This window comes from Grus americana, chromosome 16 (assembly GCF_028858705.1).
Source record: "Grus americana isolate bGruAme1 chromosome 16, bGruAme1.mat, whole genome shotgun sequence".
Taxonomy (NCBI): domain Eukaryota; kingdom Metazoa; phylum Chordata; class Aves; order Gruiformes; family Gruidae; genus Grus; species Grus americana.
The window spans coordinates 1,493,330-1,503,214 of record NC_072867.1 but is presented as its reverse complement, the minus strand read 5'-3'; the positions used below and the strand labels follow the sequence as shown (position 1 = coordinate 1,503,214).

The following is a 9,885-nucleotide window of genomic DNA, read 5'->3' as shown; positions in this document are numbered from 1 at the left end:
TTTCTCTGTGTCATTTCACTCTGTATCCTGAGCGCATGCTGCAAGGACCAAGTGCCGGCCACTGGTGAGACCCGCGTGCGTCAGGGGATTTGTGTCAATTCCTGGAGCGACTGGGGGGGGGGCTTTAACCTCCAGCCACGGGGTGGGAATGGTGTCCCCAAAACTAGCTACTGGCCTGTGGGAGGTGAATGAGGGGCTCTGTGCAGCTGGAGCTGGACCATGTGTCTGATGGGGGGTTAGAGTATCCCCCCCAAACCAGGGCGTGGGAGTGCCTGTGCATTCACCAGCAAAATTCAAGCTGGGCCAGCTGCTGAGTCAAGGACCCATGGGGTTGGCCTGAGGGCTGGGGTGCAGGCAGGGGTGCTGGGGGGACAGAGGGGCCGTGCCGGTGCTCGGGGAACCCACGAGTGTGCGTGTGCCTGCACTAGCCACCTCACGCCTCTGCCAGCCCAGAGGAGGGGACGGGGCTGGTGTGCGATGTGGGTCCTGTGCGCGGGTGCTGATGGCGGCAGCGCCTTGCCCGTGGCCGCCTGCGTGTCCCGCGTCTGCGTGTCCACGCGTGTGTCTGTGGGACACGTGTGCTCAGCTTCGCTGCTGGCTGCATGCACAGAGGGGAAGGCGGCAGCCACAGCCCCCAGCCGGGGCAGGGACCCCGGGGCCTCGGGCTCCAGCGGCCGGGCAGGGGGATCCCGGCGGGGGGTGCGGAGGCGGCCACGCCGTTAGTCTCCGCGCACACGGGAGTGCTGGGCTGCGGGATGCCCCAGCCGACCGGGGGGGCGTTCGGTTGTGCAGCCTGGGCTGGGCGGCAGGCTGCTCCCGCTGCAGACCCGCAGCAGCCGCTTTGCCCGAGGGCGGTCACCGCCCCCCCCCCCCCCGCAGGCTGCGGCCGGGCCCGGCACGGGCAGCACCCGGGGCCACCGCTGGCGGGCGGGGGCGGGGCGGGGCCGGGGCGCTCCACCCGGCATTGGTGGGAGGTGCCCGCGGGGGAGGCGGGGCCGCTCTCTGATTGGTTCTCTCGCGGCGGGGCGGGGCGGGGGGGTTCGCTCTCGCGGGAACCGGGCGCAGCGCGGGAAATTCCTCCGGCGGCGGCGGGCCGGGCCGGGCCGGGCCGGGATGGTGCTGCGGGGCGGCGGGCGGCGCGCCGGGCCGGGCGGCGGAGACCCCGAGGGAGCGCGGTGGGGGCGGCGGGCGGGCGGGCCCCGGGAGCCGGCGGCGGCGGGGGCTGACGGCGCGGCGCCCGGCAGGGACGATGGCCCCGCTCTGTCCGCTCTCAAGCGGTTGGAGCGATCGCAGCGTACGGACCGGCTGGACGCGCTGTTCGGCTTCGAGCGGCCAGCGGAGCCCGGCGAGCGGACGGGCTGGCTCATCAACATGCACCCGGTAGGGACCGGCGGGGCGGGGGGCGAGCAGCCAACCGATGGGGCCCGGGGGGGGTCCCACGGGGAGGCCCCCGGTAGGGCCTGGGGCGGGGGGGGGGGGGGGTTGGTCCCCATGCAGGGGAGGTCTCACGGAGCGACCCCGCTGAGTCTGTGGTGCCCGTGGGCAGACGGAGGTGCTGGACGAGGACCGGCGTTCGGTCAGCGCTGTGGACTACTACTTCATCCAGGAGGACGGGAGCCGCTTCAAGGTGGGTCCCCGGGGGGGCGGGCAGGGTGCAGGGTCCCGCGGGGGGACCCGCTGCCGTCACCCGTCTGCTCTCTCCTAGGTGGCCCTGCCCTACAAGCCCTACTTCTACATCGCCACCCAGAAGGTGAGGAGGGAACCCTGGGAGGGCTGAGGGCCCCAGGGAAGGGGACAGCAGGTCCCTGGGCAGCTCGGGACGTCTGGGCATCCTGCTTTGGGATGGACTTCTGAGGGACAGAGCCACGCTCCTCAGCCCCGGGGTCTCTCGGCAGGGCTGCGAGCGAGAAGTGTCCTCCTTCCTCTCCAAGAAGTTCCAAGGGAAGATCGCAAAGCTGGAAACTGTCCCCAAAGAAGACTTGGACCTGGTCTGTATTTCTCCGCCCTCTGTAGCATTTGGGTTTTTTTGACCTTGCACAGCTCTAGTGAAATAGGAAGGGAGACAGCGCGCTTGACTTCAGCCTCCTAGTGCTGCTTGGGGTGCCTATCAGAAACGGGTTAGTTATGGCTAATTGCTTATCAGTAGTAATTCCATTCCTCTCCTTGAGCACATCAGCAGTTTCACAGCGTGTTCAAGACGTTCAATTGCAGGAATTAAAGAGTGATTGGAGGAGGAGAGGGTACTGTGGGAGGGGGACGCTGCTCACGTTTGACCTGCTCTTCCTCCTCTTCCTGGGTGGATCCCGCTCGTGGTCCTGCCTGTGCGGGCAGCAGGGCTGGCTGGGCCCTTGCTGTGCAGCTCTCGCACTCTTCCTTGATGTGCCCACCAAAGTCTCTTCTCAGTGCTTGACTCTCCCACCCATTGGCACCTCTTTTTTGGTCAATCCTTCCACCAGCATCAGTCTAGTCTGCCTTCCCACCCCCCCTTACGGTGGCCATCCCTCGGTACTCATCCCCCATGAGCTGGCGTTGTCTTGCTGCCTTGCAGCCAAACCACTTGGTGGGCCTGAAGAGGAACTACATCAAGCTGTCCTTCAACACGGTGGATGACTTGGTGAAGGTGCGGAAGGAGATCTCTCCTGTCGTGAGGAAAAACAGAGAGCGAGACCAAGCGAGCGATGTCTACACGGCCATGCTGTCAAGGTGGGAGCTCTCCTCAGGGTGGCCTCGTGTTAATAATTAGGCTCCCTTGATTATTTCTTAGCTGTCCTCAGAGAGGTGCTGTTCTGCCTGGGGTCTGATCCCAGCTGTGTCTCTCTGCCACCCACCTTGGGGTGGTTCTTCCAGCTCAGTGCTTCACATCAGGAGGCTCTGAGGCATCTGGGATGTGCTGTGCTGTGGTGGGACCTCTGCCTGCCGGTCAGAGAGGCTCCCTGTCCCCTGAGAAAGGGCAGCGAGAGGCACTGGGCGACCCTACCTCTAGCCATGACCAAAGGGGAAAAAAACCGCACCAAACGTTTCTTTATCTGAATAAAAAGCCAAGCACTTGTTTACAAGATTGGAAACACAGTTGCAGACAGGAAAAAAAAAATTAGAAACTTTGGTTTTAAAGTCAACCAGAAGATACACGTGAAAAATTCACCTCTTTCTTTGGTTTCCTGGCCCTGAAGTCTGGCTTCAGTTGAAACTTGAGGAAGAAGAATCAAGCGGGATGAGCGCTCCCTGCTCACCTTTAAAAGCATGCCATCCCTCTTCAAAGTGCTTCCCATGTTGCCTCGTTATGCTTAGACTCGTTACCATACTTACAAATCCAATGCCATAAGAACCGTTCGTTATACAGGCAGGTCTGGGTTGTGTCTGCCCGTGTCTCCAGGCAGACACAGCTCACAAACGTGAGAAAAGGTGAATTTAGATGGGAGCGACGGGACTGCGCGTGCCATCCCTCCCGGGGACGCCCCTGCACGCAGAGGCTGGCTGCACGGCCGGGATGCAATTCCCGTGCTCTGCTCCCCATCCCCGACTCCTGCTGCCGGGTGTCACCGGTGCCGCGTGGCCGTCCCTGGCAGCCGAGCCTGTGGAGATGGGCACTCGGGTGAGGCGGCTGCTTCGCTCTGCTCCTTGCAGCGCTCTGAGCGGGGGCAGCCTGAGCACGGATGAGGAAGGGGCCTCCAGAAAGGTGGCCAACCAAATGGACAACATTGTGGATATGCGGGAGTACGACGTACCCTACCACATTCGCCTCTCCATTGACCTGAAGATCCACGTGGTGAGTAAGGAAGAGGGAAGCTGGAAGCACTTCGCTTTCCTGCTGCCGTACTCCTGAAGCGCAGGCGGGGCGGAAAGGTTTTCTCTCCGGGACCTTTGCAAAGGTGTCGGCGACAATGAGTTCGTGTGTAAAGCTTAGTCCCGTACTGCTGGGCCTTCTCCTTAATGACACGCAGAAAAGTTAAACGATTGATGTGCAGCCACAGTTTGAGCCTTTCTTCTGGGCTGTGTTTAACTGGCGCAGCTCTGTCCCCAGCAGCAGTGATGCAAGGAGCTGGCCCCGCGGTACGGCACTGCCCGCCCTCCTCTCTCTGCAGGCTCACTGGTACAACGTGCGATACCGGGGCAGCACCTACCCCCCCGAAATCACCCGCCGAGACGACCTCGTGGAGCGACCGGTGAGCGTCGGTCGGGCAGGCGCCAGTCTGTCCGTGTGCACGGCTGCCGTGTCCGCCCCCAGGAGCCGCTTCCCGATGCGCTGCCAGTGTCGCACCATGGTGCACAGGGGGAAAGCTTTGTTTCTGGGCTTGGGTAGTGGTTTTTGGGTTGATAAAGCGGTAAAACAGTTACTGGGCACAGTCTGGTTCGCTTGCTGGGCTAGGACTGGTCTTAATGGGAATCGCTCTTTAACTTCACGTCAGCTTTACAATATTTTCTAATGGATTTGGTCCTACTCAGGATCCTGTCGTTCTCGCCTTTGATATTGAAACTACCAAACTGCCTTTGAAGTTTCCTGATGCGGAGACAGACCAGATCATGATGATCTCCTACATGATTGACGGGCAGGTAAGGGACAGCAGAGCAGTTTCCTCTGTGCTCCAGCAGCGAAGCCGGGGAGCAGGCCAGCGTTCTGCCTCCAACCCAGCTCGCTCAGGCTTGCCTTGCTGCTGGCTGCTCGGTGTGCGGCTGTGGGAAGGAAATCAAAGTCTGAATGATGCGTAAGAAATTTAGTCTCGGGTTGCTGGTGCTCCTCTGAGGGAGCAGCGGTGACCTGGAGAGCACAGGGACAACTCTGCTGTCCCATGTCGTCTCCCTGTGGCCTCCTTAGCTGATGGCCAGCGATGGTTCGGCAGATCACTCCCAAACGTTGTTCCCCCTCGACAGGAGTTCTGGCTTTCGAGAGGGAAAACGTCCCATCGTTCAGACAGGCTTTTCGGGTTGCCTGCAAGCCAGGTCCTTCTAACTGCCCCCTTGTCACCTCCCTAGGGCTACCTGATCACAAACAGGGAGATCGTCTCCGAGGATATTGAAGACTTTGAGTTTACTCCCAAGCCGGAGTACGAGGGTCCGTTTTGTGTCTTTAATGAGCCAGATGAAGTAAGTCAGTTCTGCCCAGCAGACTTTTCACCTGCCTGGGGCTCTTGTTGGCCAAAGAGCTAACCTCTTGGTAGGCTGCCTCACTGGGGAACGTGGTGGGTCTGGCCAGGCAGGTTGTGCTTTCATGTCTGGGTAAGCAGGGTAAGAGAGGTCAGGTTTGGGCCAGGTGGGGAGGAGAGGGCAAGGGTGCAGTAAACCGTATGGTATCCACCACCTCTCCGTGGAGGAGAGGAAGTTACTTTATATACATGTCCTTTCTACTCCTGTGTTTCATCCTAGGCTCATTTAATCCAGAGGTGGTTTGAACATGTCCAGGAGATCAAACCCACCATCGTTGTCACGTACAATGGAGACTTCTTTGATTGGTAAGATCAGGAGTGAAAACTAAGCTGGCAAGGTGTCACCTGAGCTGTGGGTCAGCCTCGATGTCCTTCCATAGCTCACACAGTGGTGATAGGATCTGATCTGTGCCGACTGTTTGGCCAGTTCGAGCACCTCACCAAACCTTGTGGTCATTGGCTTGGAAGTATGAGCTTCTCTAGAGTCCTGACAGCTTGGCTGAGCTGCTTTAGACACTTGTCAGTGCGGCAGTGTTGGTGTAGGATGAGCTTGGTCTTGGGAGAGCAGGGAGAGGGTCAAAAGAGACCTCTGGGACATCGGGGAGAGGGGTGCAGGCAAGCCTTTGGGAAGTGAGGGCAGAGGGACCACACGCCTCCACCTCCTGGGGCCGGGTGTAAGCGAGCAGCGTTGCCCCTCGGGTCGTGCTGCGAGTCTGTCCCGCAGGAAGTTTTCCCCATGGCCAGATATTGCAGATAAATCGCAAGAAAAATTCTTTAGGTAGTTTGTAACAAAGCAATTGTGAAACTGCTGTTGGAGATGAAGGGAAATGGCGGTTCTGTTCCTTCTCTTCATGCTGCCTCTTTCCCCAGGCCCTTTGTGGAAGCAAGAGCAGCAGCTCATGGAATTAACATGTATCAGGAAATTGGGTTTCAGAAGGACAGCCAGGGAGAGTACAAAGCATCCCAGTGCATCCACATGGACTGTCTAAGGTACCGAACGCTGCCTCTCTACCATGTAACTGCGTCTTTATCTCTTGAATTTATATAAAACACCTACAGTTGTGTTTGAATTCAGCTTTCACGTGTCACACCTCCCTAGGTTGCCGTGACAATCCGTTTCTTTGACTGCGCTGCTTCCCCTCGGCGCTCTGCGTGCCGCAGACGCTGCCAAGCCCTCCCCATGGAGGGCTCTCCGGGCCGTCCCTCTCCCTGCAGCCTGCCGGTGGCTGTCCTCGGGTGTTTGGGGTCTGGTCTGGGGGAGCGGAGAAAGGGTGGGATAAGGTCAGGCCATTGGAGTGGGGAAGGGACCGTACCCTAACCCAGCAGCCTCCTGGCACAGCCAGGAGAGGAAAGGACCCGCTGTACGTCCATGGGAGAGAGAGAAGTTGGGGTTTTTATGTGGCTTTCCTCCACTGGAGCAGCGTCTGGACTCTGGAGAGCGGCTGGCCGTCCTTGCAGTCCTGGTGGTGTCTCCTCCAGTGGTTAAAGGTTTGTCTTAAAGCCACGGAGGGAGTCGGAAAGTGGTAATTCTGTGCAGTGGTGACGGTATGGATGGTGGGGTTGTCCTGGCTGGGATATAAGTGCTTTGGCAGGGATGCAGGATATCTAAAGCCGACCAGCCTCTTACTCCAGTGCGCTTGGATGCTTGGCTCTCGGCTGTCCTTGGGGAGAGGTCCCCTTTGCAGCTGAAGTCCTGTTTGCAAGCCTGAGCTCCTTTTTGAAGAGCGGGGCTGGTTTCTCTGCACAAACTGGCATTTTCACACCTCTGTCCAGGTGGGTGAAGAGGGACAGTTACCTGCCAGTGGGAAGTCACAACCTGAAAGCAGCAGCAAAAGCAAAGCTGGGTTACGATCCAGTGGAGCTGGACCCTGAGGAGATGTGCCGGATGGCTACGGAGGAGCCTCAGGTATTCCCTCCCTCTGCTGTGTATCCTCTGAGCAACTAGAAAACAAGCCTAGAGCAGCTGCAATGTGATTGAATCTTTAAGTTAAAGTGTTACAAAATGGTTTTGCTTAAGGCAGTGCGTTTTGAGAAATTAACTCAATCTGTCTCCCCAAATTGCCCTTGCCTTAGAAGCATTTTGAGTTTATGGGGCGAAAGAATGGGATTTCTTTGAAGTGGTTCTAGCACCGGCATTACACCGTGTGTTTTCTGTGTGTGTTTTTATCAATGCGAGGTGGCAGGCTCCAGAAATCAGAAACACGTCCAAGAGCCATGACTTGCTGGAGGGATGAGAAATAGGGTTTAGTGCCCCAGGTGTGGCAGGTGGGGGATTCCTGCTGAAGCCCTGGAGCAGCCTCCTGATTCCCAAACCGGGCGGCATCTGTGCCATGAGCCCCTCCTCCCTGTTTCTTTTCATTCAGAGCTGACGAATCGCTGTGTAGTTAGAGCTAGAGCAGGATGTCCTCGGAAGCAAACAGATTATTCTTCGCAACCCATTATATGGAGAAATACACCTTTCCCTTCTTGCTGCTGGTACGAGCGTGTCTGGCAGAAAGCAATGAAAGATTATTGTCCTTGAGTTGCTCTGTCACGTGTGATTTGGATTAATTTGCCTCCTACCCTTCCCCGACAGACCCTGGCCACCTATTCAGTGTCCGATGCAGTTGCTACCTATTACATGTACATGAAGTACGTGCATCCTTTCATTTTCGCCTTGTGCACCATCATTCCCATGGAGCCTGATGAGGTGGGTGCACTCCTGAAATGATTTCTTTGCCAGGCGAAGAGCGAGCCACGTCTCCCACGCTGCTGGGGATGCTTTGGCCGCCAACCTGATTCCCACTGCCTCCCATCTGCATGGGAGGGAAGAAAGGTGGATTTGGAGGGTATTCATTTTCTCCACAGCCCTGGGGTGTTTTGAGAGAGACCGGAGGGTTGGCAGTACGGGGCTGGAGCAAGAAAATATGGCTGATGCTCTGTGCTCAGCCAAGTTTACACGCAGTTGTGGTCATGCAGAGCTGGGTCTCCTGATGGCTGTTGTCAGCTGTAGGGAAGATGGTCAGGAAGCTGTCTGTGCTAAGCATGTAGGAAATGTCCCACTGTCCTCACCCAGTTTAGCTTACAAAGGCGCTTGACAGAGGAGTAGTGTCAGAAGATGATGGCAGCAGAGGTCTGGAGGTCTTTGCACTGTCTCTCCTCCCAGCCAGCACAAAGGAGCTGTTGTTGGTTTCTCTTCTTGCTGAATCCTAGGATGGTTTGGGTTGCAAAGGACCTCACAGCCCATCCAGTCCCACCCCTGCCACGGGCAGGGACACCCTCCACTAGCCCAGCTTGCCCAAAGCCCCATCCAGCCTGGCCTTGAACACTGCCAGGGAGCCAGGGGCAGCCACAGCTTCTCTGGGCAACCTGGGCCAGGGCCTCAGCACCCTCACAGGGAAGGATTTCTGCCTCACATCCCATCTCAATCTACTCTTTTTGAGTTTAAAACCAGCTTTGATGTCTCTCCTGCAGGTGTTACGAAAAGGATCTGGGACGCTGTGTGAGGCACTGCTGATGGTTCAGGCCCATCATGCCAACATCATCTTCCCCAACAAGCAGGAGCAGGAATTCAACAAACTTACAGAAGATGGCCACGTGCTGGACTCGGAGACGTATGTGGGCGGCCACGTGGAAGCGCTGGAATCTGGTGTCTTCCGCAGTGACATCCCTTGCCGCTTCAGAATGGTGAGGGGCCACGCAGCCTACCCCTGTCCTTGCGGAGCGTGGCGGTGAGGAATAACCCTCCGCAGGTGTTGGCGTCTCCTGTGTGTCCCTGCTGTGCTTGGGCAGAACCTGTCATACTTCAGGAGACCTTGAGCATCTGAAGCTGTGTGGAGCTGGGCTGGGAAGGGGTGGGAGGAGGTCTCCAAGTGGCCGTCTGTGCTTCGCTGGGAGAGCAAGTGTGATATGTATCACATACGGGAAGCACGCCAGACCTTGTTGTCAGCAAGGGAGAGTGGTGAAGGTCTGGGGTTTGGTTTTGAGCCAGTGGTTCTTAGAAAGTATGTCTCTGTCCCCTTGGGGCCCTGTTCTCCCTCTGTCCTTCTCCCACCCAAACTAAGCTTCTTCTGAACCTTTCCTGGGTGTCTTTCACCTGTTTCTGGTTCACGCTGCTATCTCCATCACCCCCCCTTGCCCTGCTTCACACCCGCGTTGTGCTCATGGACTCTTTAAGTTTTCAGAGTCGGCTTCACTCTCTGCCGTGCGATGCATCGCACTTAGTGTGGGACATGTTGGTGGGTATCATCTAGTGAATAGTCGTGGGGAGCACACGCTGGGTGTATCAAAGGATCTGGACTAAGTCGGAATCTTTGGACGCTTGCACCAGCCAGCACGAGATCACGAGAGGTGCTGCACTACCAAACACCAATGCAACCGGCTGCTCGTTAGCTGCCCGTGTCTCTTCCCTTCGTTGCTTTTTTTTTCTGAGCTGGTGTCGGTGGTCTGGACCCTGCCCGCGCCTCAGTACGCTGCCCCGTGCTGCAGGGCCATGCCCAGAGCTCCGCGAGGCAGGCAGGGGCACAGGCACACGGCAGGAGATGCCAGCCTGCAGCTGGGGACGGCTGCCCACCGTCTCAGTGCCATCCCCGTGCCCCTGCAGAATCCTGCTGCCTTCGACTACCTGGTGCAGCACGTGGAGAAGACGCTGCGACACGCCATCGAGGAGGAGGAGGGTTTGCCTTTGGATCAAGTCACCAACTTCCAGGAGGTACATCGCCTGCGGCACGGCTGGGCTTGGCGGGGAGGGCTGAGCTGCCAGGCT

General features: G+C 58.1%; 1 protein-coding gene across 1 annotated transcript in view; it reads left to right on the top strand.

Moving 5' to 3' along the window:
• Positions 1-587: 587 nt before the first annotated feature.
• Positions 588-9,885, top strand: part of POLE (DNA polymerase epsilon, catalytic subunit) — a 29,815-nt gene continuing 20,517 nt past the window's right edge. The window contains exons 1-16 of the mRNA XM_054844738.1: positions 588-718; positions 1,245-1,380; positions 1,547-1,627; positions 1,706-1,750; positions 1,896-1,988; positions 2,549-2,703; positions 3,625-3,766; positions 4,083-4,163; positions 4,444-4,551; positions 4,972-5,082; positions 5,362-5,447; positions 6,012-6,131; positions 6,915-7,047; positions 7,717-7,830; positions 8,595-8,807; positions 9,724-9,831. Coding sequence (XP_054700713.1) covers positions 603-718; positions 1,245-1,380; positions 1,547-1,627; positions 1,706-1,750; positions 1,896-1,988; positions 2,549-2,703; positions 3,625-3,766; positions 4,083-4,163; positions 4,444-4,551; positions 4,972-5,082; positions 5,362-5,447; positions 6,012-6,131; positions 6,915-7,047; positions 7,717-7,830; positions 8,595-8,807; positions 9,724-9,831 — 1,842 coding nt within the window. The 5' untranslated portion in view covers positions 588-602. The remainder of the gene's footprint in view (positions 719-1,244; positions 1,381-1,546; positions 1,628-1,705; positions 1,751-1,895; positions 1,989-2,548; positions 2,704-3,624; positions 3,767-4,082; positions 4,164-4,443; positions 4,552-4,971; positions 5,083-5,361; positions 5,448-6,011; positions 6,132-6,914; positions 7,048-7,716; positions 7,831-8,594; positions 8,808-9,723; positions 9,832-9,885) is intronic.